This window comes from Hemicordylus capensis, chromosome 2 (assembly GCF_027244095.1).
Source record: "Hemicordylus capensis ecotype Gifberg chromosome 2, rHemCap1.1.pri, whole genome shotgun sequence".
Taxonomy (NCBI): domain Eukaryota; kingdom Metazoa; phylum Chordata; class Lepidosauria; order Squamata; family Cordylidae; genus Hemicordylus; species Hemicordylus capensis.
Genome location: NC_069658.1, coordinates 265,698,649 through 265,726,322, shown reverse-complemented (window position 1 = coordinate 265,726,322; position 27,674 = coordinate 265,698,649). Strand labels below are relative to the sequence as shown.

General features: G+C 47.6%; 1 protein-coding gene across 5 annotated transcripts in view; it reads right to left on the bottom strand.

Moving 5' to 3' along the window:
* MTMR14 (myotubularin related protein 14) overlaps window positions 1-27,674 on the bottom strand; it is a 117,424-nt gene that overhangs the window by 65,486 nt on the left and 24,264 nt on the right. For 4 of the 5 annotated variants that reach the window (XR_008316566.1, XM_053297912.1, XM_053297913.1 and 1 more), the window contains 6 exons: window positions 10,707-10,815; window positions 8,429-8,504; window positions 8,198-8,261; window positions 5,488-5,610; window positions 3,447-3,520; window positions 1,410-1,480 (listed from right to left, as the gene is read on the bottom strand). Coding sequence is in view for 4 of the 5 variants with exons in the window: in XM_053297912.1 (XP_053153887.1) it covers window positions 1,410-1,480; window positions 3,447-3,520; window positions 5,488-5,610; window positions 8,198-8,261; window positions 8,429-8,504; window positions 10,707-10,815 (517 nt within the window). In the remaining variant the exon portion in view is untranslated. Of the gene's footprint in view, window positions 1-1,409; window positions 1,481-3,446; window positions 3,521-5,487; window positions 5,611-8,197; window positions 8,262-8,428; window positions 8,505-10,706; window positions 10,816-18,481; window positions 18,571-18,972; window positions 19,097-27,674 lie in introns of those variants that run through there. The other variant, XM_053297915.1, reaches the window with a different exon arrangement.

The following is a 27,674-nucleotide window of genomic DNA, read 5'->3' as shown; positions in this document are numbered from 1 at the left end:
GGCAGGAATCTCTCTCAGCTCTATCTTGGAGAAACCAGGGAGAGAACTTGGAACCTTCTGATGCTCTTCCCAGAGCAGCTCCATCCCCTAAGGGGAATATCTTGCAGTGCTCACACTTCTAGTCTCCCATTCATATGCAACGAGGGCAGACCCTGCTTAGCTATGGGGACAAGTCATGCTTGCTACCACAAGACCAGCTCTCCTCTCCTGGGTCAAACTTGAACACATCGTTTCAGAACCAAAAAGCCCACATTGCTAGCTAGAACCAGCTTTATTATGGAGGCTGACCACTCAAAAGGGCTGACCTGCCACAAAATACCCTTCTGGTCCAAAAACAGTCTGGGGAGTGAAAAAGTGGCCAGCCCTGTGTAGGACAGGACTATGCAAGTTGGCCATCCCTGTCAAAATTAGTGTGCCTATTCCTCCACATAAAGTGGCTTTCAAAGCCTCCCTTCTGATCTGCGATACTCAACTTACAGCTTTTCACATCTGGATCAGAGAGCGGCAGAGGAAGACATCACAGAATAAGAGTGCCTCCTAGCCTTGACGGAGATAATATTTTACCCGCATTATGCCTCATGGTTGGAAACGATGTCACTGCTATGTTTTCTCCCACAGGAGGCAGGGAGGAACACGTCTCTTGGCTGTACTGCTTTCAAAAGCATTTCTCAGACGGGGCTGCCTGACTGGAGGAAGATGAAGCTGTGCAAAGCTGGAGGCTGCTGCAGTTTCTTGGCCCTCTTGTGGTCACAAGTGTGAGGGTGGGGCAGGCAGTAAGCATGCTTAATTTCTAGAAGGTTAACCCCTGCTAACTCAGCAGAGTGGCACCTTTTTAACATGGCGATTCTCTTTATTTAGCAGGGGGAGAGTAGCTGGCCCTATCCACCCCTAGCACAGTACTTCCAGTGACTGCCACTGATGTCTGTCTTATGTTCCTTTTTAGATTGTGAGCCCGTTGGGGACAGGGATCCATCTTATTTATTTATTATTTATCTATGTAAACCACTTTGGAAACTTTTGTTGGAAAGCAGTATACAAATATATGTTTGTTGTTAGAAAGAAGCACCAGGGTTCAGGTGTGCCTGGAAACATCACCTGCTGCCCTGGAAGCTCTTTCCTGATGAGTGAGGAGACTGAGTGAAATGAATTCACTAACAGCCAGGCTGTTTTATCACCCTGATATTTATTTATTTATTCCTTCATCTGCTCCTGGGTGGAACACAAGTGTCAGGACTAGGCTCTGGCACAAATTAAGCCTGTGAAAAACATCCTGGTGGCACTGATGAAAACAGATCAGGTCTCTGCTCCCATGGTTGGCAGGGTTTCCTTATGAGGTGCTTGGGCCTTCAGCAAAAGCCAACAGCCAGCTCGACTCAAACCACCTTCTAGCTCCTCCACCTGCCTCATACCTGCTTCCAGTTGAAAACAAGCCCCTCAGCCGTGTAATCCCGCTCTTTGTACTCCTTGAAAAATTCACAGCCTGTGTGAAGAGGAAGAAGAGAGATGAGTGAACGCACACAGAAGTAGAAATACTCTCCATCGAGAAAAGGCTGGTAATTCATCCAGAAGCAGGTGCTCAGGCACCATTACTCTTTTCTCACTCCCAAACACACAGTGAGGTGGAGGGAACTCACAATCCCTGCCCAGGAATCATAGACACCACTCCCACAAAGGAGGCAGAAAGGCACATTAGTGCCAGAACTGGTCTGTCATTAGGAGTCAGAGGAGCAGTCAGCCTGGTATACAGCAACAGCACCCTCTGGGCAGCAAGTAGTCAGGGGGCTCAACATCAAGCAGGCAATGACTGACAATTCTCACTCAGGAACAGACAAGGCTCGTCGCCGAGAGCCAGAATCAATCAAGTGCTTAAGGGGCTGCGATCTTGCTTGGCCCCAGAGACCACATTTCATAGGCCAGCACACAGCTCTCTTAACCAGTATTCAGCCCTGGTGAGAACGGTGCATGAAAGAAAGATTCCAAGCCAAGCGAGGCATACCAGTGGATGCTCTAGGAGGTTCTCCTCCAATTGGCTACAGCAGGCAGGGGAGCATATACGGCCATGAATACAGTTCTGGGTGCATCTGTTTCTAAACCAATGCTTAGAAACCATTGTTCCAAGACTGCTTCATTCAACCAGGCCTGCATGATTAATGTGACAATGGCTCTATGGGCACACGCTTGCATTTTTTGCTGCAATACCTTGGCCAGCGTTTAAGTTGTCAGCATCCTCCCTAGAGGAGGAGGAGGAGGTTTCTCTCCATTACCCACAAACTAGAATATGAAGCGCCAGTGCCCAGGCCTCTTTGTGAGGGACACAACCACCCAAGAAAAGGTGGCTGCGGGTCACAAGCACACGTGCTTAGAGAGTCATGTCGTTTTGTTTTAAAATGGAGTCTTATATATAAAACACAGGCACTGCCCAGGCTGGATCAGAGAACGGAGATGTTTTCAACAACAAAACGAACAAATCCTGACGACTAGGCAATTTCGGAGGCATGTTCTGGAGGTGGAAATTCACCCACGCTTGATGCAACTTTAATTGGAACACTCCCACTGTGGGTTCCTATCCATTAGAAGATGTTGAATGCGGATGTGCTCATTTCTCCCATGTCACGTCTCTCCAGGAACATCCCATAATGTTCTAAGACTGTATGGGCTTTACAGGTCAGCACCTGCTAGCCAGTATTTCCTTGCAATGTCAAGCTCCTCTAACTGCATCAGGACAAGCCTGGGAAATAGCAGGGAGGAGGAGGAGAGGAGAAGCCAGCAGGGCAGATGAGCAGCAATGCCAACAACAAAAGATCAGCCAGTGGCTGTCCCATTTCCCCAGTAATCAGCACCACCACTTTCCAGCATTATCCCCTTTGGGTGTAACAGCTGTGCTCCCAGAAAGAGGGGAAGGGCAGCAGCAGAATAACTGAAGGACAAGGAAGCAAACCTCAAAAGGTGCCAAAATACCCACATTCTGCTACTCAGATCAATAAGCAAGGCCTTGCATAAGGTTCCATCTTGTGCAGAGACTCGGTTGGCCTCCACGCGAAGCAGGGCCTTTTCTGTTATAGCCCCGATATTGTGAAATGCCCTCCTGCAAGAGGTACGAGTGGCTAGTTTTGCTGGATTATATTAGCTTTATTTAACTTAAATGGATTTTTTTAAAAAATAGTATAAAAAAATATTCTGCACCCAAGAGATCAAGCAACTTCCAATTCAGGAGAGGAAGGACTACTACTTCTGACGCAGAGCACATCATGCACAACACATGTTAGGCACAATAAGAAACTGGAACACATTTTCAAATAAAGAAAACTTTTCTTCAGCACTTCTTGAAGTTTGCCTTCTGGGTTTTTGCTCCCTCCACTCATCACAGGAGTCGCCATTCACGACTACTGCGCCAGACATACGCAGCTGGGGTTTGCTGCCTGCCCCTCAGAACACTCCCTCCATACCTGGGTAAGGAATAGAGAGGAGGGTGAAGTCGGCATAGCGCTGAGCTTTATCCACCTTCTCGGAAGACGTCACACTGAGGAAGGGGGAGAGAGAAAAGCACTACATGGGTGTGAGATCATTTGGCACTGCACGGCAAGGGTGGTCCAGCATCATTCTTGCCTAGTCTCCTGTGCCCCTGCCAGAAATCTCCATCAGTGTATTTTCAGTTTAGAAGACACAAGGGCATACCCAGGACCTGTGCTCACTCTTGCCAAAGATGTTGCCTTGTTGAATAAGACCCAAGTCCAGAATGTACAAGCAGATCCAGTAGTCAAATCATTATTGTGAATAATCAGTAAGAGGGGATATAAATGCTTCACTAATATATGCTTTGCTTTTATGATTATTTGCTATTTGTTTTTACAGTAATCATTAAAACCCCTGCTAACTGATCAAAGAGACACCTTTCAAAGTGGTGAATCTCTTATATTTAAGGAGGGGGAGAGCAGCCGGCCCTCTCCAACCCCAGCACAGCATCCCTCCAGTGGCAGCTGTTAGTGTCCACTTTACTTTTTTGGTGGGCAGGTTATATTGTGAGCCCTTTGGGGACAGGGAATCATCTTATTTATCTTTCTATATAAACTGCTTTGGAAACTTTTGTTAAAAAGCAGTATAATAATAATAATAATAATTATTATTATTATTATTACTAATAATAATAATATTATGAATAGCATAGTAGTAGTAGTAATAATAATAATTTGAAATACTGGTATGCCAGTGGACATACCTTCTATTCAACTCTGCTATAATGCAATGACAGCTAATGGGGCAGAAAGACCACCATCTTGGAATATGAGCCCTTGAGTACTTAATACTCTACAGGAGAGCAGGAGGAGGAGTAGAACCAACTCCAATCTGTTCAAGAGCTTTTCTCCCTCTTTTAGAAGTTTGGGTCACCCAAGAAAAGTCAATTGGCAGTAGCTTTGGAACAAGGAAAGCACTTCTTCCCACAGTGCATGTTAATGTATGGATCTCACTGCCACAAAACATGGTGATGGTCCCTAGCTTAAGATGGCTTTTAAAAGGGAGTTAGAGAAACCCACCCTTCATGAGTTTGTCTATGGCTACTATCTACGATGCCTGTATGGGACCTCCATGTTCAGAGGCAGTATGCTTCTAAATACCAGGTCCTGGGAAGCAACAACAGGAGATATCCTGTTGCTTACATATCCTGCTTTATGGGCTTTCCCAAGGCATCTGGCTGGCTACTGTAGGAAACCAAATACTGGACTAGACAGATCTGTGGTATGATCCAGCAAGACTCTTATGCTCTTTTGTGGCCAGTACCCCGTATGCAGTAAGCTAACATACCAGAAAGGCTTCAGAGCCAGTGCAGTGATTAAGATGTCCAAGAACTGGGGAGATCTGGGTTCAGATCCCTGCTCAGCCATGAAATCCACCAGGTGACCTTGGGCCTATCCCTCTCTTAGCCTAACTGCAATGGTGAGAATAAAGTGGAAAGCCATGCACAACACCCGAGGTCCTTGGAGGAAAGGCACAGTAAAAATGGAAGTACATGTAGTATAGTTTTCTCCCCAGTGTTCTCACTTAGTATACATAGGAAGTAATCTATGCAAGGAAGCAGTCAAACACAATGACCCACCCCCACCCCTTCTTTTGCAGGCCAAAGTGGTACAGTCCAGAGTTCTACCACCTCTTTCTGTGCAATGTGTAGAATGGCTCTAAGTTCTCTGCAGCTACAGTTCCCAAGGTTCTCTAATTTCTGGATAGTCAAAACCTGGGAGAAAAGCAAAGAGGCACTCTGCATATTCCTCCCTTTTTAGCAGTCTTTCCAGAGGGGCTACAACATGCTGGGTAAAAGCCACAAGGGCAAAAACTCCCTGAAGGATGACCTTATTCTCCCAAAGTTGCCAAATGCTACCACAAGGAACCTGGCTGTCATATCCAGACAGTGGTAGTAGCTGGACTTCCTTTAGCTGAAATGCTCCTTGAGATTTGCCCGCAGAGCTCCCCAAACACAGGTGCATCAGTACTTACTTCAAACCAAACTTCACTTTCTTGTTCTCCACCATCAAGTCACAGATGTAGCCGACTGACAGGTACCGCAAGAGCTTGATGTCATGACCTCGGACCTTATCAAATAGCTGTGAATCTGCATTTCTGCAGGACAAAAGTGGGAAAGGTTCAGTCAAACTGAATCAGAGATGAGATCAAATACAAAGAAGTTCCATATCTGCCCCAAACAGATCTCAACACAGAGATCTGGCTGCTCTACAGTGGCAAAGACTAAAGCCAGAAGTTCTGTAGTAGTCCCAGCCATTTCAATACACAGGAGCACTTTCCAATAGGTTGTGCTGCATAAAAGTATCTGAAGCACCTTCTCCGGAAATTAGTTATGTGAGGCTCCAGAGAAACAAGTAAATGAGTGTACCTACTCTGAAAGCTTGAATTGTTTTGAATGGCATGGCTTCTCACTCACCCCTAGTCTCGGATACACTTTTGAAGGGGATGGTGAGAATGCTGAAGAGTGCCACTCAAAAATTAGTGCTTCCAGCGTTAAGAAGGGAAGTCATGCTAGTTACAAGTACCAGCAGAGAGGTTCAAGTAGTGCTTTCACTTCAGACCATACATGGAAGAGGCAAAGATAGTTGTTACCAATAATAATTTGTAATTATTGAAGAACTGCACAGGCATCTTTCTATTATGTTATTAATAAGTCCCGAGATTATAAACTGAGAAATCTCTTTCCTTCTATTCTTTTTCTCACTCTCTCACCCTGTTTCTTCCTTAACTCTTTCAAGCTTTCTTCCTTAACTCACTCCAGTTCTGACCTTTTCAACTGTCTCTGATGGACTATCTGCCTTGGAATCCTCCTAGAATCACACAGAGTTGGAGAGGTACTTGCTATCCAGTACAAACCTCTAGCCCAATGCAGAAAATTCAGAACTAGAGCATGCATCCTCAGAGGACTGTCTGGCCTCTCTGCCTGAAGACCTGCAGTGCAGGAGGGTCAGTCACTCCCATAGATAACCATTTCCATTAGTGAACCTTCTCCTAATCCCTATTCAGACATTATGGGGTGTGTGTGTGTGTGTATATACACACACACGCGCGCACATGGTTGTATGCAGGTGACTGGGCAGGTGTTCGTTTTAAAAGTTAACCTGGGTAGAAGCCCTCTCAAATGCAGGACACACAGACAGGAAGTGTACTACTGCACATGCACTGGACGTGTGAAGAGCTATGTACAGATCTGTACATGCATATTTTGTACACAGTGTATGTTCAACGCACATACAATGTATTAATAGGGCTTTAGTGTTCTGGCCATTGTGTTCTCCTGACCATCATGCCAAGAGGCTAAGGCATATCTAGTAGTGTGCACGGACCGGTCCGGGGCCACAGAAAAGGCCTCTGGAGTGGTCCGGAATTCCGGCGGCCCAGCGGCAGGGGTGGGTGGGGAGTGTGTCTTTAAGGGGGGGCGGTAGTACTTACCCGCCCCCCCCCGCCACTCTTCCCCCTCCGGTGCTGGACCTTCCAAAAACGTTCTTGGGGCAGCAGAGTTCCTCCCTGCTGCCCCGCCCCCGTCGTTGTCTGCAAAGGGTTAAAGTAGAGGCGCACGCGCTCGTTTCCGCTGCTGGCGCGTGTGCGCCACATATATCATGTATGTGGCGCATGCACGCCAGCGGCGGAGACGAGCGCGCGTGCCGCAAAGAGCGCATGCGTGCTGCCAGCTTTTTCTACTTTAACCCTTTGCAGACAACGATGGGGGCAGGGGCGGCAGGGAGGAACTCTACCGCCCCAAGAGTGTTTTTGGAAAGTCCAGCGCCGGAGGGGGCAGAGTGGCGGGGGGGGGGGAGTACTACCGCCCCCCCCCCCGCTTAAAGACACACTCCCCCAGTGCCGGACCACGCCTCCGTGGTTCCGTGCACATCCCTAGGCATATCTCACTCTCACACCCTACAAAGTGCAATTTGTGAAGCAATACTGGATCACAGAGGAGTAGGCACTGGACCCCTTGCTAATGACAATGCTTATGACATCACATTAGATAAGTGAAACTCAGCCTGATCATCTTTTATATGGTATTAGCCCTCATCTTTAATATGGTCTTTGTCCAATGAGTCAACTAAATGCTGTTTTAACAGTATGCATTGCCACTGTTGTGTTGTTGTTTTCCCCATGAAAAAGCTTATGAAAATAAGTTCCCTTTAACTCGGTTGCAAGAAAAGAAGCGTGAAGATTGCTGCCCTTTAAGTAGGGAACATGCAAGCTCTTGAGGGATAACTTTAGCAGGCCTCAAACTGGCCAGAAGGAATATCCTTAAAGCCACCACTATGGCCCCAGCTGTAGCATCAAGTGTGCAGGACTCCTTAGCTCAGGACAGCTTAATCCACCTTCCATATAAGCCCTGCCTTGCCTTCCCTTGCCTCTGCCTGCTTTCATTACTGTCACCCACTCAAGTGCTCTAAGGGCCAAAGTCTGCCTTCCTCCACAGCAAGCTAATGAGTAGACTGACTTGTCAGATCTGGTGGCTACTTTACCCACAGGACAGTCAAATCCTTTCCCGCCACAGGCTCCTAAACTATGGAACAAGAGAAGAATCCATGAAGTGCAGCTTTTCCTCCCACTGCAAAAAGGCAAAGAGTGCCCCCTCTCGACTTTCTCTGTCATGCCAAAACAAAAAAGGCAGCTGTCAGGAAAGATGAGAGAGCTGGTGTCATCTCACCAAGTGTGTCAGACAGACCTGAAGGCAGAGTCCTCTTCTGACAGATCCTCTGTATCCGCCGCCCAAGCATCGTCCGAGCCCCCTGCAGAGAGGCCACCAAAGAGGAGAAGAGCATGTTAGCAGCCAATGCCTTCACCATGTGCTTTGGACAAGAAAACATCCCCAATTACTTTGTACCTCTTCAGCTAGCATTATAAACAGAGCATGCACACAGCAACCACCACCAGACCTTCCTTTCCACAGCCTTACCTGAGAAAATGTAGTTATATCCTGTACGTCCATACAGCTCCCCCCACCCAGCCAGGGTGGCTGATCGGCATATATGCTGGGGAGAAAGATACAAAGAAGGCCCATCAGAGCACATAAGCTGAGCTGTGAATCCTGTTCCTCTTTGGGCCTCCCCCCAATTCCAAACCAAGAAGGGTCTATAGTCTTGCACTCGTGGTTTGCACTATGTCTCCAAACACAGATGTCTGCATGCTTAGCAGGTCAGGTTTCGTTACCTCCCAACTGCTGTGCTAAGCTAAGCAGCGTTTCCCCATTATTTCTTCCCCTTTGCATTACTATTTGAAATTCCTTTTTAACTAGCATCAACAGCAAGCCTCATTAACATGCTCTTTGAACCTTCCAACCCCTTAATGAAGAGGATTAGGCTGCTCCCTGCAGGAGCAAACTGCATTCACCTATTTCACTCTTAAGAGAAGATTTCAGGAGCTGCAGAAGAGCTGGAATAAATTTGCAGCTCACACAACAGCTAATCTTCTGCATGGGCCCAACCACAGCTCATACGAGTGTGTGCAAGTTTAATGGGGGCTTCAGCTACGACGTGAGAGCAATGAAGATGCCAAGCAACTCCTCCTGTCCAGTTTTCAGATACTGCCAGAGAGCACTGAAGCCATGCTCTGTAGCAGAACTCTTCCAGGAGGCAGGCAGAGAAGCCTGGGAAACTTGGAACCTTCAAGGGAATGAGAAGCAGGATGAGGGAACAGCAGAAGTTTAAGGCTTAAAGGGAGCCCCCAGTTGACTTGGCCATCTGCTCTTTCTCCTTCCTCCCCCCAGCTTTAGCCTAGAATGTTGCTATGGAAGTACAAGTATAACAAGGCTCACTGGACACCCTAAGAGCCGATCTTTATATCCCACCCTTCCTCATCCAGTGAGCAAAAGGCAAGTAACAACACACAAAAAATAATTGATGAACAATAAGGCTACAATACATACAAACCAGAATATAAACAGCAGCCTAGAAAGATCATAGTTTGATTGATTGTGACCGAATTAAAAGGCCTGGGGGTGGGGGGAGTGTTTTCAATGACTGCATAAAGAGAGAGATGGGGGAAGCCTGTCATACCTCTATAGGGAGAAAGTTTCAGGACTGCAGGCCTACTGAGAAGGCCCTGCTTCTGGTATGTGCCCAGTGGGACTTGGTTAGAGGTAGGCAGAGGACAGGCTCTTGGGTGCCATCCAAGGACTCAGGTAAGTTCATCTGGGAGCAGACGGTCCTTTAAAGAAACTGGCCCCAAGTTGCTTAGGAAGTCCTAGGAAAAGGGCTCTCGGGGTGTCGTGAGCCTTGTCACCTATTATTAATACCTGAGAATGGGCCATTTTGTGGGGCTGAAGCGTATCCTCTAAGCCTTACAGTTACTCAGGCATCTCCAGGAGAGGGCTGAGAGAGATTCCTCCTGTCTGCAACTTTGGAGAAGCCGCTGCCAGTCTGTAGACAATACTGAGCCAGATGAACCAATGGTCTGACTTGGTATATGGCAGCTTCCTATGTAATTCTCTTAAGCTTCAAACCCACCCACCCCCCAATAAAAAAAAACTTCCTGAGTTTCCCCATCCTCCCTGTGAACTGACCTCTCAATTCCACCCTCACAAGAAGTGCCTACTGGGAACCACCACAGGCAGAAAGACTCCACCCAGCTTTCTCAAGGGCACTATGAACAAAACCTTAACTGGGATCACAGGCTCTACCCCAGGCCTTCTCTTTGCAACCCTCTCCTCCACTTCGGAACACTAGCTTAGAGTGCAGCACATCCAAAACTGGCTTATTATGAGGATAGCTTCCAGGCTCTCTCTAGGCTTGCCTCAAGAGTTGCAACTCTGCTCTGACCAGAACCAAGCACAGGAGGCAGGCCAGACTAACCCAACTCTGGGCATAGAGCTGCCATGGAAGCTCTATGCAGAGCTCCTAGGGCAGGTACCAAACACCACACAAATCCAATGGAAGCTACAAGGAGAGGAGAGCTGGTCTTGTGGTAGCAAGCATGACTTGTCCCCCAAGCTAAGCAGGGTCTGCCCGGGTTGCAATTGAATTGGAGACCACATGTGAGCACTTTAAGATATTCCCCTCAGGGGATGGAGCCACTAAGAGAGATTCCCGCCTGCAACCTTGGAGAAGCCTCTCCAGTCTGAAGACAATACTGAGCTAGATAGACCAATGGTCTGACTCAGTATAGGGCAGCTTCCTATGTTCCTAAAGACACAAAAGAAAAGTAATCCAAGGAAGTGGCAGGTTACGTGGGTTTACCTTTCCCTTGTAGAGGATAACAGGGCAGACGAACCGCCCTCGGCATCGAGCCATCTTGCTGCGATGGATGAGGTCTTGCAGCTTGCCAACTTGGACGGTGCTCTCAAATCTGTTGGAGGCAAAGCAGTTCATTATCTGCACTGGCATAAACTGGGAGCAGTGTCTGGGTACACCGCAAGGCTATGAGCAGGGCTCAGGAAATCCACTAGTCACTAGTCTGATGAATGAAAAATGATGCCTGATGAGTGAAAAAGTCCTTAAGCGTAATGTACCAGTATTTATTTATTTAACATATTTTTATACTGCCCAAAACTTGCTGGGCGGTTTACAATTAAAATCATTTAGAACATTAGAACAATTAAAAATTAAACATTAAAAAATAAAAAACATTTTAATGGTTCTTCAATATAGCTTGAGGAACCATCTGACGAGTAATATTGTGTCTAGCTGGTGAACTGAGCCAACACTTCTTGACCTCTGGCTATGAGCGCTTGAGAACTCTCTTCTGGGCATGCTTCCGATGAATAGTCAACTCTCAAGAGCCTGGCAACTTCTGCCATTTTGTTTTGGGGCCAGCAGCCCATGGGCTGGGGGAGAGAGAAGAGGAAGCGCTCCACCAAGGAAATGCTTGATTTTGTAAATCTGTGAGTACAAGGAGCGTGCCTCTTCTCTCACTGGTTGCTTGTGTAAGTTACATACAGACTTAGAGCTAATCTGGCCACAGAACGTACAATATCTTCTCGTTTTCCTAACCCAAAACACAACAGTGTTTGGGTGAGTGAAGAGGCAAAACAGGGTTAAGTAGGGAATTCTGTCAACCAGGAAATCCAGATCAATGAGATCAAACAACTCTAGGGTTTAGCATCCTGCACCCAGAGGGAATGAATGAATGAATGAATGAATGAAGATATGATATGCACTCATCTTTTATTTTGCTTACACAATTTGGGGATTTTAAGGATCTAGACAAATGGATGCATTTCACAGAAAATGCCTCTCTCCACGTGGTACCCCAAATAAGCTCATGCTGGCATTTTTGTGTGCAGTATAACAAATATTGCTAAGAGTCAACACCGACTTGATGGCACTTAATCAATCACAAATATCTTCCCTCACCCCAAGAATTTCCAAGAAAGAACATGAGGGGGCGGGTAGGGGGAGAGAAAGGAGGAAGTGGGGAAGTCACTTAAAATAAGTCCAAACCCCATGTGAGACATGCTCTTCTCCTATTAAGCATAATATGGGCTGCTCTGTTGGTGTCAGGTTCAGAATTCCTCTCTAAATGAGCTGAACATTTTAATATAGCATGTGCATTTTGGATTTGAGGAAGCTGGAGGGGTAGTCTAGAATATTTTCCACTCTGCTGGGAAACTGCATACAGAAGGCAGAGGAATATGGACCCATGCCGAGTATAGAACAGGCTTGCACAACACACACGGGCTGGATCCGGCCTGTGGAGGCTTTTTTGCTAGCCTGCAGGCAAGCCCATCCCTAAATGGGGGAAAAGCTGTTGAAAAAGCTTGCTTTTCTGGCATGATCCTACTTCCACCTGCAAAAGGTGAGGATTTGACACGCAGAGTTTATGTTCTGCTTGTATAGGTATAGAGGATGATAATCACATCATTCCCTCCTCTGCATAGAAAGCGAATGGTGCAACAATCAACAGCTTATGCCCGGCAGCCACAGCAGAACTGAAACTTACTTTACTAACGTGATCCAGTAAGACCCAGTAAAGCAAGTTACTGTTTTGCTGCCTGCAGGCATGTGAAAGAGACAGAAGTACACAGGAGGGGAAAGCACCATGTTCACAAATAGGAAGGAAGGATGCAGTAGTAGTTTATTAAAGAGTAGATCCTGATGCGTTTTGAGTAAGACTTCAGGGGAAGTGACTTGCAAAGCAGAATACTCAACTTGTAAGCAGGTGAGATCCCACATTGGGATCTACTCTTAGAGAACTGCTACTGCATCGTTCCTGATCCCTTCCATGCTAAAGAGGCAGCTGTCTCTCTTTAGGGGTGGGCTTGCCTCCAGGATCACTCCCGACTGGAGAACGGGAAAACTGAAATGTCTACTCCTGAAGTATTTACAGTGGCGAGCTGTCATTTTCTAAAAGGTGATTTGCTTTGCAGCCAAGCAAGCCTAAGCATGCTTACTCAGAAGTAAGCTCCATTCAGTGTTCCCTCTAAGGCATGTGCACATGCACGTGCTCACAGGTTTTTTTTAATGTCCGCTCAGTTAATTTTAGATCCCACTCAGGTGGATTCAGGAAGGCCTCACTCTGAATGCATGTGCGCGCGCACTGCCTTGATACTGCTGCCCAGAACAAAACTCGATTCGCACACAGATGAACAGGATTAGAGAGAACACTGGCCCCATTCAGTATCAAGTTCATTTGAGAGGGGCATCTAAAGAAGCAGAGTGTAGCATTTGCTGTGAGAGTTGAAAGGACCAGGAATAGTAATATCTGTGTCTCTTCTTTTTAAAAAAACATTAATGCAAAGGGGGGACAATCTCTGCAAATAAGTGTACAAGTAGATTGTGGGGAATGGTGTAGTGTGGTGTAACAGTTGAAGCAGCCCTGCACAAACAGCCCTGCCTTTCTCTGTTTTTGTCTTTCTTGGGCACCCTTGATATAGAAGCTAAGCTCCAAGCAAGATCTTGGTAGCTAAGGCGTGGAAACCATCTCCATATCTAAACCCAGGTTAGATATCTGGAACATTGCTTTTACAAACAAGCTTCCATATGAACATGGTTCGGAAGGAAAGGCACAGATTTACTTGATTTATTGTTAGGGTTATATACTGCCTTTCATATAATTATCCCAAGGCAGAGAAGTGAAACGCAACATTTCTGCAGGATTACCAGAGGCGGAGCCACCATTGAGTGAACGGGTTCAAAGAACCCAGACCACCAATGAAAAGGGCCCCTGCACAAAGGGGGCATGGCCCAATTGCCAGAAGGTCCACCCCAGTCCTCCCGCTCATTTCCAGGCAGCAGCGTTTATTTCCCTTCCTCTCCCTCAAGGGAAATAAACCCTGCCTGAGATGAGAGTGGGAAGCTTGCTTGGGGCTCTCCGGAGTCCGAGCCACATGTCACATGCACGGGGCATCACAGGGGGCCGCCGGGCAGGGTGGAACAGGCTGCCGTTCGGCTGGCTGCGCCACTGAGGATTGCACCCCATTTATTCTTCAGTGAAATAGGACTGTGCTTGAAGGAAAACATTAGGTAAGGAGTACTCTCCTATCCTTGCCTAATGGTCTCTCCGATACTATTTGTGCCCTTTCAAGTTTTAAACCCCTTCAGCTTTTTCTATATGTGCATTTTTCCTAATTTCTTACTTTGCTGTAATGTTTGTGTTTTGTTTTTAGAACCAATACATAGTTTCATAATACAAAATTAACATACTAAACACAAATATAGAGCCTTAGAGCATTTGAAGTGTTGCGTGCGCACACAGATACCCCTCTACCACTGTAGTGCAAGGTAGGTCAGTCTTACCCTGATATTGCCAATAGGGAGGAAAAGCTGAGACACATTGACAGGACTAATGTTACACAGCAACTCAAGGCAGAAGCAAGAGCTGACCTAGACAATTCCTCAGAAGCCATTTGCACCTGACAGCATAGTGAAATTGCCCCCTGTAGATTCCTGAACGTAGATACCCACTAGATCTAGGCTACACAACTTCAGCTCGCCCACAGATGTTGAACTACAACACCCTTCATCCCTGTTTGACACTGGCTGGGGATGATGGGAGCTGTAGCCCAACATCAGCTGGAGGTTCAAAGTTGTGCAGCCCAGATCTAGATTCTGAGCATCTAGTGTAAGCTGTCCATACATTCTCAGGGTTTCTCACAAGGACTAGAAAAAAACTAAACCCAAAACAAAGGGACAACCTCTTGCAGCTAGCATGTTGACAGTCTCAGAATCTTGTAGCATCTTCCAGATTCTATGTTAAGAGGCCCTATTCCATAGCTATCCACGTTATTTCTAAACATTCTGCTGGCAAATGCCTTTGTATTGTAGCAGAAGGTAATGTTATTGCAGAACAGAAATACTCTCTCCCGCCCTCCGCTGCCCCTAAGGAGCTACATCAGCCTCTCTGTTTAGCTGCCGTTAAGAGCACAGAAATCTAGCAATGCCAGAGCCTGACCCAAATGCTCATGCGACCCTAATTCAGGGCTTTTGTGCTTGTTCCTTACAGCATAGAGACCTTTGTGTATTTCCTGCAAAGGCCAGTGGCCAGCTTGGGAACCAAGCTAAAGAGTCTTCTGATTAAACTTCAACTCTCCACACCCCCTGCAGAGCTGTTATTAATGGAACCCTGCAAAGGCGGATGGGGAAGGAAGAGTCTGAAATCACACAAAGCAGATTTCAAGTTACAAGTGTGTTAAGTTGAAGATGGCACATAAATGCTTTTATTTTGTTTTAGAGACATGGAGGTATTTACCACCACCTAAAAAAAAGCCCCACCCCCTACAAAACCCCAGCATAGAACCATTCTTCCCAATACACCAGATTCTCTCTCTCTCTCTTTTAAACCAGAAGCAAACTAAGTCATATACACACAAAGAAATATAAAAAGTGGCACCCCCCCATGTCCCAGCAACCTAAAGTGGTACAGTCCACTTCACCACAATGTCCTGTGCAGACCAGGCCTGCTCAACTTAAGAACCAGGGGTCAGATCCAGCCCACAGGGACTTTTTTGCTGGCCCACAGACAGGAATATCTTGCAGCAACAGCAGGAACCATGAAAAGCTCTTGGGGGCTGCCTTGCTGATGAGCAGCCGCTTGAAACCAGGTATCTCCCACCCCTGGACCATAGTCTACTGACATCATCCTTCTTTCCCCTCAGCTTTCCCTCCGACTCTAATCCCCTGCCTGCTCACTTTCATTAATATATTTAGTAATTGATTTTAATGCAACAATTAATGTGCTAAAAGTTAACCTCAGCTCCTGCACAATCACACCGTGGTAGGTTCAGTACACTGGGGCATTTGAGTTGGGCACCCCAGGTTAGAGACCAAGTTTTATTTGGTGCGGGGAGCTTGTGGCTCCTCACCTGGGACATCTTAGGGAAGGAAAACAAGATGTGATGCATCATCTTACAAAGGAGAGGGCAGTTTCTCTGTAGAAGAAAAACTCCTAGATCTTGGCATAAGGCACACAAGCACAAAGGTGGTTTGTTTATGGAATGGATGGGAGCAGGAAATAAAAGAATAAGCAGGAGTGGAAGTGGGAATTAGCAGAAAGCTTATGAATACTGCATAAAAGACACCAAGAGATGTACATTCCACTTGCCCCCTCCCCAAGTCAGGTTTTCCAGCGAGATCTGAGCACCTGCTGGTAGATTTCTCAGTTAAGCACCAAATACTGCTGCACAGAGCATGAAGAGTTTTGTAAGCCCCTTTGCAGACATCTGTTATTTGTTAAATAGAGAAGAAGGTGGGAGAAGGGGAACAGAACAGCATGGCATGTGTGCGTGTACAAGATAAGAGGCAAGCAGGTAGCAATGTGAAGCTGGCATCATCCAGGAAAGGCTCTGCTGACAAAGTAGGTCTTGAGGAGGGGCTCAGGGGAGGGTGGGATAATGAGCAGCTTGATGGAGAGGGGCTATTTGAAAGCATGGCAGCAGCAATAGATAGGGCTAACAGCAGTGAACTGAACTCCCAGGGGATGCCAATTAGCACTTGCTTGTTTAACATTCCTCCAGCTTCCTTCCTACTGGAAGATCAGAAGGCTTGGCCCCTCGCTCTCCCCCATTGCCTTAATGAAGCTCAAGTTGGCTCCTGGTTCTTTCTGATTCAATTCAGAGATGCAGATGCAACCTATGGATGGATGGATGTATCTGGAATATCAGACACTCTGAAGCCCCAAATAAGCTGTGGGGGACACCCCAAATCAGACACCCCACCAAGAGAGTGAAGGAACCCTAGTAGCACATCTGGCTGAGGGCTCTGCCTGGTGCCTAGTGCTCCCAAGCAGATGGCCCTCAAGATTGCCACCCATTTGCCTTTGGGACTTGTAGTGCTAAGGATGAAGTTTTGGCAGCTGCACTGCCACAATCTCCAGCTATTCCTGAAAACCACCCTCTCCTTGTTTTCCCACCCCATATGGCTTATTTTAGCCATCACCATTATATCCAGCTTATTCATCATAATTATATTGCAGCTCCAAGGACTCAACACGGCTTCCTTACAATTCTGGGCAGCAGACCATTCCCTTGCCCAATTCTTTCTAAATTTATTTACATATAATCCTCTTTACTGCATCACTCCACAATTGGCCAACATCTCTCCCCTCTCCCTTTTTAAGTGACAATAAAAAAGCCTACACACACCCCGCCCCCCAATTCATCACAGAATGCAAGTTTGGTGTTGCATTCAGAATGCATTATACAGGGCACAACCTTAACATTCCAGGTTGCCAATCGGGGCCAAGCGAGGGCCTTTCTGCTTCCATGGAGATCAGCGAAGCATTAACAAAAATATCAAGCACGGAACATTTCACACAACACAGCTGCAGTGTTATCGCCTTATCTAGGCAAGCCTGCCCCAGGGACAAGAAGGATGCTACTTCCCCAGCCTGAACCTACAAGGTGCTGGGTACAGACCTCCTCCCAGTAGCTACTGGGACACTGAACTTGTGACTGCAATGTATTCGGACACCGAGGAGAGCTCCCCTATCAGGCCAGGATGGAGCCGTGACCCTGCGGAGAGCCATGCCCAAAGCGCAATGATTTTATGCCAACTCCATTAAACTTCCCAGATGCTTTAAAAGCCTCTGTAAGCCAAGAGGTTGCTATAGCAACTTAGGCCCCTGCTTATGAAAAATACATAAAGTACAACGTTTCCAGTTTAAAAAGCCCTCAGCATGAGCAAGAAGCAAGTATTGCCAGCTAAGGTACGTTGCCATAGAATATTCTAGTACCCTGTACAGCTTATATATCCAGCCAGCAAGCGAGAAATCATCTTATCTGGTCATGTTATTTCTGCGGCATCCCTGCCACAAGGGGGCGAGAGAGGAAAGACTTTGGAGAACAATTCTCCACCAACTCCTCTACATGGAGGAAGTGCACTAAAAAACAAGGACCAGATTATAGAAGGCTCAAAGGACTGTAGCCAGAGCCTTTTACTTTAAGACCCATTTTTATGGTTTTCCCTGGGGCGAAGGGGGCGGGGAGATTGTTTTCTAGTATCAACAAGACCATCTAGCTATGCTGGTGAGCCTAGTGAAAGAGTAGGAAGCCGGCAGGTTCAATCTGCATTCAGGTTGGCTTCAGTCCAAAGGAGCCCCATACCCATCCATATATTATTCACCTCAACCTCTCAGCCTCATACAAAGGGTTCCAACTGCTCCCCTCACCCAGTGTAAACAGTGAGAAATTCTCCCCTTATGCACCTCAGCTGGCCACACTTCTCTTGTCCCATGTACAGATGAGAGCAACTTTGAGGGGTGGCATGGATGCTACCACAGCCTGTGCTGGTGTTCACACTGAAGAGCAGGGATTCAGCAACCGTTTGCCTACATTCAGATTCTGCTGGGGAGGATGCACATGCCAACCACCCCTTCAGTCCAAGACCTTGAGCAACAAACTTCTTTTTTGAAGGGAATTGAAGACAGCTCTTCCCCTTGGAATCCAGGTGAGAGCCTCAACTTGCACGAGGGTGGCAAAATGAATAAAGCCAGTCCTACTGGCCCCTCAATGTCACCTTAAGTGGCACAGCGGGGAAATGCTTGACTAACAAGCAGAAGCGGAGCATTGGTTACTCACCGTGAAGGCTTCTTCTGGTTGCTGCTGTCAAGGCATCTCATTGGGTTATCCTCGTCACGTGCTCCTGGGCAGGACTATGGAAATTCTACCTAGAAAAAAACAGTCCTATATAGCCCTGACGGGGATAACCCCGCCCCAGTTCTTATAGGCCGAGTAAGCAATGCAGAACGAATAACAGGTAGAAAAAACATACAGATAACACCAGAAGGAAATAACAGTTTACCAGAACAGAAGTGGTGGACTAGGGAAAACCCTGTCCCCTTTGCTTAACAAAAGGTTCCCCCGGAGAAGAGCAGCAGGCACTAAGCAGCAGGGTGGGCTGAGATGCCTTGACAGCAGCAACCAGAAGAAGCCTTCACGGTGAGTAACCAATGCTCCGTTCTTGGTTGCTGCTATCAAGGCATCTCATTGGGACATACCCAAGCAGTACATCTCCGGGAGGGAACCACCAGCTGCTCTACTCCTGGGGAAGGACCCTTTGAAGTACTCACCTCCCAAACGCCGCTTGGGTGGAGGCATACAAGTCAAGTCTATAATGCTTTGTGAACGTGGATGGGCTTTTCCATACTGCCGCCTTGCAAATTTCCTGAACGGAAGTGTTGGTAGCAAAAGCTGCCGAAGCAGCCGCGGACCTGGTGGAGTGTGCCCAGATGTTAACAGGTGGGGGCGTCTTTAGTGTCTCGTATGCCAGAGCAATACACGCCCTAATCCACCTGGCGATAGACCTAGAGGAGACAGCCTCACCCATGGAGGTCGGTAGGTAAGAGATGAACATAGTGTCTGTTTTATGGAAACTTGCCATTCTTTTAATGTACTGTCTCAAGCATCGTCGTACATTGAGCTTGTGCCAAAGCTTTTCTTGTGGGTGCACAGGATGTGGACAGAAGGATGGTAGGAAAATGTCCTGCGCGATATGAAATTGTGACACGACCTTTGGGAGAACGAATGGGTCTGGGATCAGACGCACAGAGTCCTGGGAGAATATGCAGTACGACTTGTGTACTGACAATGGCCTCAGTTCGGACACCCTTCTGGCCGAGGTCAGCGCCACCAAGAAAGCCAATTTTAGAGAGAGAAGTCTCAGTGAGATTGACCGGATAGGTTCAAACGGTGCCCCTTGTAATGCTCTCAGCACGAGATTCAAGTCCCACGATGGAAAGCGATGGACTACAGGAGGTCACAACAAGGTGGCTCCCCGCAAGAACCTTTTCAATAGGGATTGACCCTTTAAAATTGTAGAGGAATCCTTTGCCAGCATTGGTAGCAAGGATGCCGCCTGCCTTTTTAGAGTATTAGGTTTCAACCCCTTGTCCAGTCCGTCCTGCAAGAATTGTAAAAGGTGGTTAAGTGAGGCGCAGCCACTGGGTACTTGGTGTTTCCGTAACCATCGAAGAAACATCCGCCAGGTATATTGGTAGATTCGGTTCGTAGATGCACGCCGAGAGGCCAGAATGGTGTCAGTTACCTTCCGAGAGATGCCCTGTGCGAGCAGCCGGCTCCGCTCAGTCACCAAGCAGCTAGTTGAAACCAAGCCGGATTGGGATGTTGTACTGGTCCCTGAAGCAGAAGGTCTGGCCTCGCTGGAAGGTGCCATGGCCGGTCCACTGCCATGGCTATTAGCTCTGCGAACCACGGTCTTCTTGGCCAGTAGGGGGCCACCAGAATGACCTCTGCCTCTAGCATTCTGACTCTTCGCAGGACTCTCGTAAGAAGGGGAATTGGAGGGAACGCATATAGGAGGCCTCTGGGCCAATTGCAGGATAGGACGTTTGTCCCCCATGCCGCCCAGCAGGGAAACCTGGTTATGAAGTTTTTCAGTTTCGCGTTGAGAGGGGTCACGAAGAGATCTGTCTCCGGGCGGTCCCACTTGGATGCCAACTGATCGAAAACTTGATTGTTTAGCGACCACTCCCCCGGGAGCAGATCCTCCCTGCTCAACCAGTCCGCAATGGAGTTCAAGTCCCCCTTGACGTGATGCGCTGAAAGGGAGCCGAGGTGACTCTCCGCCCATGACAGAAGCAGCACTGACTCCTGGAATAGGGACTTTGAGCGCGTTCCCCTCTGCCTGTTCACATGCGCCTTTGCAGTGGTGTTGTCCTTCTTGATCAGTACATCTTTTCCTTGGACTGTTGGTTGAAGGTGCTGCAGGGCGAGCCGGATGGCTCTCAGTTCCAGCCAATTTATAGAATGGGACTGTTCCTGCTTGTCCCATTTCCCCTGGACCGAGTGCTGGAGGCAGTGGGCCCCCCAGCCTGGGACCACGTGGTGAAGAACCTGGCGAGTCGACCCCCAAGGAGAGGGACTCCTGAGTCAGAATTGGGGCTTCCCTTGTTGTTTTCCCTGGGTGTTGGTCGTACGATTGTTGGCGTTCCTGACGTTGAACTGCTGTCGGGGCCACAACCCCCTGGAACCCCAAAAGTCCCGATCCCTTCTCCTGAAGGAGGGGCGAAAGGAGCGAAATGGTTGGAAGTTCCGTTTGAAGGGTGCCTTATCAGGCTTCCGAGGGGCGGAAGGCATGGTCTTCTTTTTGTCCTTAGATTCCACTAGGATGTTTTCAAGGGCAGAATCTCCAAACAGCTTGGAGCCATCGTAAGGCAGGGAGGAGAGGTTGGTCTTTGAAGCAGAATCCACATGCCAGGCCTTCAGCCACAGGTGGCGTCTGCCTACGACGGATGCCGCCGAAGCTCTAGAAGAATAGCGGATGGAATCAAGAGACGTGTCAGTGATTAGGGCCTGCGCCCGTTGCAGTTTGATTAGCTGCTGTCTAAGCCGGCCGGATTCGGGAGGCGTGTCATCAATGAGGTCATTTAGCCAAAGGAGGCTGGCCCTTAGCCGCCATGGAAGCCACTGCCGAGGACCGCGTAGCCAGGGATAAGTTGTCATGTACGCGGCGGAAAGCGAGCTCCGCCTTCTCGTCAGATGCATCCTTCAGAAAACCTTCGCCGTCTCTAGGGACCAGAGAGCCGCTGCTCAGTTGTGAGATGGGTGCGTCGGTGTTAGGTGTCTTCAGCAAGGAAGAAGGTTCTTGTTGAAAGGAATTAAATCTGGTGGCGGATGATACTGCTTTCTTAGGTACACTCGGTGTGGCCCACTCTGCCTTGATGACTTCTGTAAAATAAGCTGGCATAGGTAGTAATAACTCACGAGGCTGTGCCTTCGGGAAAACCAAATCACCTTCGGGATTTTGACTAGGCTCAGAGGGGGTCTTTGACTGTAAGCCAATGGTATGTAAAACCTTGGTCATGAGGGGGTTAAAATCTTCTGGGGTGGACAAGCGCTGTGAAACCTGTGATTGTTCTAGGTCTTCGGCCCCCGACCAGTCGCCCTCATCTCTATCTGGGCCGGGGTCCCGCTCGGGGTCCCGTTCACCCCCTTCCAGACCCACGGGGGTGTCCCCTGCATCCTCCTCCACGGGGGGGGGAGGTGCCGGTAGCCCTTTGTCCTTTACAGGGCGCATGACTCTAGCTGTGGGTTCCCCTGACTCTTCCCCGGAAATCTCAGAGGAATGAATTGAGACAGGGGTCTTGGCAGACTTTTTGGACTTTTTTAGATGCTTTCTCTTAGATTTGGCTTTTCTGGGTGGCGGGGATGGGGAATTAGAGCCAGAAGATTCCTCGGAAGAGGAAGTGGGAGAATGCCTATGCCTTCTAGAGTGCTTGTGCTCTCTAACAGGCTTAAGATGACAAATAGACTCTGCTATGGTCGTTTTGAAACAAGTTTGCCATTCGGGGGGACCTGAGCAGGAATAGGGGGTATAACTTCCTGAATCAAGGGCCCCGCCCCCCCCGACTGAGCCGATCTCACCAAGGAGCTGGAAGAAGACGTTGCGGTAGTGGCGGGCTCCTTTCCCGCCCTTTCTGGGCAGGCGCCATCTTGGGAATCTCGGAGATCGCTAGAGGGAGCCGCCATCTTGTGTAACTCTGCTAGCTCGCGAATCTCCGCCTGTGAGGGGGGTGGAACCGGGATCGGGCAGACCGTCCCTGAACATAGCCGCTCGGTTAAGTCTTGAAAAAGGGAGCCCTCTTCTGTAATTCGTCGGTCTCCGCCGACTACAGAGCGCTCGGCCACTGAGCTGCGCGTAAAGCGCCTCGGTCTTTCACTGCACTCTGCTCCCTCCGTAATGCCTGAGGACTCGCCACCCAAAGGGGAGATCGACCGCAGAGCCTCTCCAACTGCCTGCTTGGACGGAGGCCAGTCCGCCGAGACCGGGGCAGGGAGGATATGAGCACTAAATCTTGGGCTGAGCGGAGAAGCGAGAGGAGGCAGATCGCCGGGTAGCCGAGAGCGCTTGGGAAAGCGTGAGGAAGGGCGTCCTGCCGGCACCAGAATGTTTACAACCCTTCCCTGCCTTTTACAAACTCTAGCTGCGTGTTCCATGCACCGATGGCTGGAAGGGGGAAAACGGGGGGGGGGAGAGGCGGGGGGGGAGAGAAGGGTGGGTAGCTAAGCAGACACGAAGGGGCAGTAGCTAAACAAAAAGTAATAATGAAGTGTGTGTAAGAGAGTGTGTGTGTGTATATATATACACAGTATACACACACACACACACACACACACTTAGTGAACAGACAAAAAACACGGATGGACTGTAAGGGAAAGTAATAAGAGAGAAGAAACAAAGAGAAGGAGTACAAGCCTGTTAATGAGGACAAACACGAGGAGCAGCCTGCCAGGAGCAACGCAGGACTATAAGAACTGGGGCGGGGTTATCCCCGTCAGGGCTATAGAGGACTGTTTTTTCTAAGTAGAATTTCCATAGTCCTGCCCAGGAGCACGTGACGAGGATAACCCAATGAGATGCCTTGATAGCAGCAACCGAGAAGTTGCTGGTTCAAATCCCCGCTGGTACTATATTGGGCAGCAGTGATATAGAAAGATGCTGAAAGGCATCATCTCATACTGCACGGGAGGAGGCAATGGTAAACCCCTCCTGTATTCTACCAAAGACAAGCACGGGGCTCTGAGGGAGCCAGGAGTCCAAACAGACTTGACAGCACACTTGACCTTTACTGGCCCCTCAGCCCGCGTTCGCTTAAAAGCACTGCTCCATCTAGAAGTTACTTGCAAAGTTGCCATGCCACATATAGCACATCAGGCTCTCCCATGGATTCCCCTAGAATAATACTTTGTAGGAATTTGCTCCAGCTCAGAACGGAGAGCTGGTCTTATGGTAGCAAGCATGACTTGTCCCCTTAGCTAAGCAGGGTCTGCCCTGGTTGCATATGAATGGGAGACTAGATGTGTGAGCCCTGCAAGATCTTCCCCTCAGGAGATGGAGTCGCTCTGGGAAGAACAGAAGCTTTCAAGTTCCCTCCCTGGCTTCTCCAAGATAAAGCTGAGAGAGATTCCTGCCTACAGCCTTGGAGAATTCACTGCGAATCTGTGAAGACAATACTGAGCTTGATAGACCAATAGTCTGACGCAGTATATGGAAGCTTCCTATGTTTTTATGTTCCTGTCCAGTTCTCTTTTCCAGCCAATACTCAGCAAATGACTCATGTATCTAGACCCATTTCAAACTGGCTTTTGGGCAGGCTACGGAGTTAAGACTACTTTGGTCAGCCTGATAGATTATCTCCAATTGGGTATTGACAGAGTGAGTGTGACTCTGCTGATCCTTTTGGATCTCTCTGTAGCTTTCGGTACAATCGACCATGGTATCCTTCTGGGTCACATGAGGGAGATGGGATTGGGTGGCCCTGTTTTACACTGATTCCATTCCTACCTCTCTGGTAGATTCCAGATAATATTGCTTGGAGACTGTTGCTCTGAAAAGCAGGAGCTAATGTATGGAGTTCCACAAGGCTCCATACTATCTCCAATGCTCTTTAACATCAACATGAAACCATTGAGAGAGATGATCAGATTTGGTGCAGGGTGCTATCCATATGCTGACAAGACTCAATATAGTTCACCATATTAACTACATCAGGTAATAGCATAACTTCCCTAAATGTCTGCCTGGAGGCAGTAATGGGCTGGATGAGAGAGAAACAAATTGAATGCAAATAAGTCTGAGGTGCTGACTGGATGGGTCAGAACTTGAGAACTGGTTTAGATCTAGCTGTTCTGGATGCGGTTAAACTCCCCCAGAAAGAACATTTACGTCACTTGGGAGTGCTCCTGGATCCAAAACTCTCTCTGGTCTCTCAGGCTGAGGTAACGGCCAGGGGTGCTTTCTAATCAGCTTCGGCTAATACATCAGCTACACCCATTTCTGGAGAAAAATGAACTTAAAAACAGTGGTAAATATGCTGGTAACCTCCAGGCTTGACCACTGTAATGCACTTTATTATTTATTTATCTATCATAATTGTTTGTTTTTAACTAATGTTTTAATGTTTTTATCTTATTGTAGACCACCCAGAGACGTAAGTTTTGGGTGGTATAAAAATATGTAAAATAAACAAATAAGTAAATATTTTTATACCACCTGATAAGCATATCTCTAGGCGCTGTACAAAATTTAAGATATTCAGGTCACAAATTAAAATACATGACAATAAAAACAGAATAAAATTATTAAAACAAGTTTAAAATTATTAAAATTCTAATTAAAAGCCTGAGAGAACAGGAGGGTCTTGAGGTTCTTCCTGAAAACAAACAGAGAAGGAGATGCTCTTATTTCAGCAGGAAGCTTATTCCAGAGCCCTGGGGCAGCCACAGCAAAAGCCCGGCCCTGGGTTGCCACCAAACGAGCCGGTGGCAACTGGAACCTCTCCAGAAGATCATAGCAGGCGGCAGGGATTGTGACAAAGGAGGTGCTCTCTCAAACAGCCTGGACCCAAGCCATTAAGGGCTTTATAGGTAATAACCAGAACTTTGTATTTCACCCAGAAACATACTGGCAGCCAGAGCAGTTCTTTTAGAACCAGTGTTATGTGGTCCCTTTGTGTTGTCCCAGAGACCAATCTGGCTGCTGCATTCTGTACCAATTGTAGTTTTAACACTACTAGAGAACATTACAGTAGTCAAGCCTGAAGGTTACTAGTAATAAAAAAGCCAGACTGGAATTTGCTAACATGCATATTGACAAGCCACAATGCTTCTGGGAGAATGTCCTTTGGACAAATGAGACAAAACTGGAGCTTTTTGGCAAGTCATATCAGCTCTATGTCCACAGACGAAAAAATGAAGCTTTCAAAGAAAAGAACACCATACCTACTGTGAACATGCTCAGTTATGTTTTGGGGCTGCTTTGCTGCATCTGGCATGGGGTGCCTTGAGTTTGTGCAGGGAACAATGAAATCTCAAGACTATCAAGACACTCTGGAGCAAAACGTACTGCCCAGTGTCCAAAAGCTCTGTCTCAGTCGCAGGTCATGGATCCTCCAACAGGATAATGTCCCAAAATACACAGCTAAAAGCACCCAAGAATGGCTAAGAACAGAACATTGGACTATTCTGAAGTGGCCTTCTATGAGCCCTGATGTGAATCCTATCGAACATCTATGGAAAGAACTGAAACATGCAGTCTGGAGAAGGCACCCTTCAAACTTGACACAGCTGGAGCAGTTTGCTCAGGAAGAGTGGGCCAAACTACCTGTTGACAGGTGCAGAAGTCTCACTGAGAGCTACAGGAATCGCTTGTTTGCAGTGATTGCCTCTAAAGGTTGTGCAACAAAATATTAGGTTAAGGGTCCCATCATTTTTGTCCATGCCATTTTCATTTGTGTTATTACTTGAAATATCCTGTTGCATCAACATTCTAAAGCAAAGTCTGATTTTTGTTAAATGCGGAACAATCAATGATGGGCGCCAATTAAGTTTGTCAGTTTCAAGTTATTTCAGAGAAAATTATGGGTTCTTTTTTCGTGGAGGGGTACCAACACATTTGTCCGTGTGTGTGTGTGTGTGTGTGTGTGTACACACACACACACACACACACACTTAGAGTGAGCTCAGCCCCCGATAAATGGGCTGCAAAGACGATAAGAGCATGGAAAAAGCCTTAGCCAGACCCTTCTCCCACCCGGAGGAGAATGGAGCGTAGAAGCCAGATAAGAACACCTTACCCCACAGCTGTCTTCCAGTCACTTTTCTGGCTGCCTCTGGCTCTATGTGGGTTGCCTTTGTATGTAGTCCAGAAACTAGAGTTGGTGCAGAATGCGGCAGCCAGACTGACCCAGGATAACCCAAGGAGACCATATAACACTAATCTTAAAAGAATTGCACTGCCTGCCAATATGTTTGAGTGATCCAGCAGGGCTGTTCTTATGTTCTTATGCTGGTTATTACCTATAGAGGCCTTAATGGCTTGGGTCCAGGGTATTTAAGACAGCACCTCCTTTGTCATGAACCCTCTCGCCTATTAAGATCATCGGAGAGGTCCGGTTACAGCTACCATTGGCTTGTTTCATGGCTACTCTGGACCGAGCCTTCTCTGTGGATGCCCGGGGGCTCTGGAATGCACTCCCTGTTAAAAACAAAGTTTCTCCATCTCTAGCTGTTTTCAAAAAGACCCTTAAGACACACATCTTCTCAGACTTTTAATTAATTTTAATTGGTTTTATATCATAATGGTTTTAATATTTTTTATCTAGTTTTTATATTTGTTGCATTTTAACGTATGTACACTGCCTAGGGGTGCACATGCCAGGTGGTATAGATATATGATAGATAAGTAAATAATGAATGAATGAATGAATGAAAATGGGATGAATCAGAACATTGCTTGGGTAGCAGGATTTCCCAAGCAAAGGTGTGGGAGAAGAAAGAGTTCTAAGAATTGCACCAGAAAGAGGCCTAGAGTAGAGTTTCTCCAACTTTGAGCTTGACACTCCTCCCAAATACAAACTTATGCTACTTTCTGCCCTCCCAAACCCAGCACCTATTTCACAGGGGAATGTGTAAAGATCCTTGCAAGTAGTCACATGCACAGAGTCTATAAGAACACAAGAAGAGCCCTGCTGGATCAAGCCCAAGGTCCATACAGTCCAGCATCCTGTTTCACACAGTGGTCTACCAGATGCCTCTGGGAAGCCCACAGGCAAGAGGTGAGGGCGTGCCTTCTCTCCTGCTGTGGCTCCCCAGCAACTGGTATTCAGAAGCATCTTGCCTCTGGGGCTGGAGGGGACCTATAGCCACCAGACTAGTAGCCATTGATTGACCTGTCTTCCGTGAACCTCATGAGTTTGCTATTGCTCATGAAGTTCTACGGGCTGAATTCGCAATTAGGGCTGTGTGAGTAAGT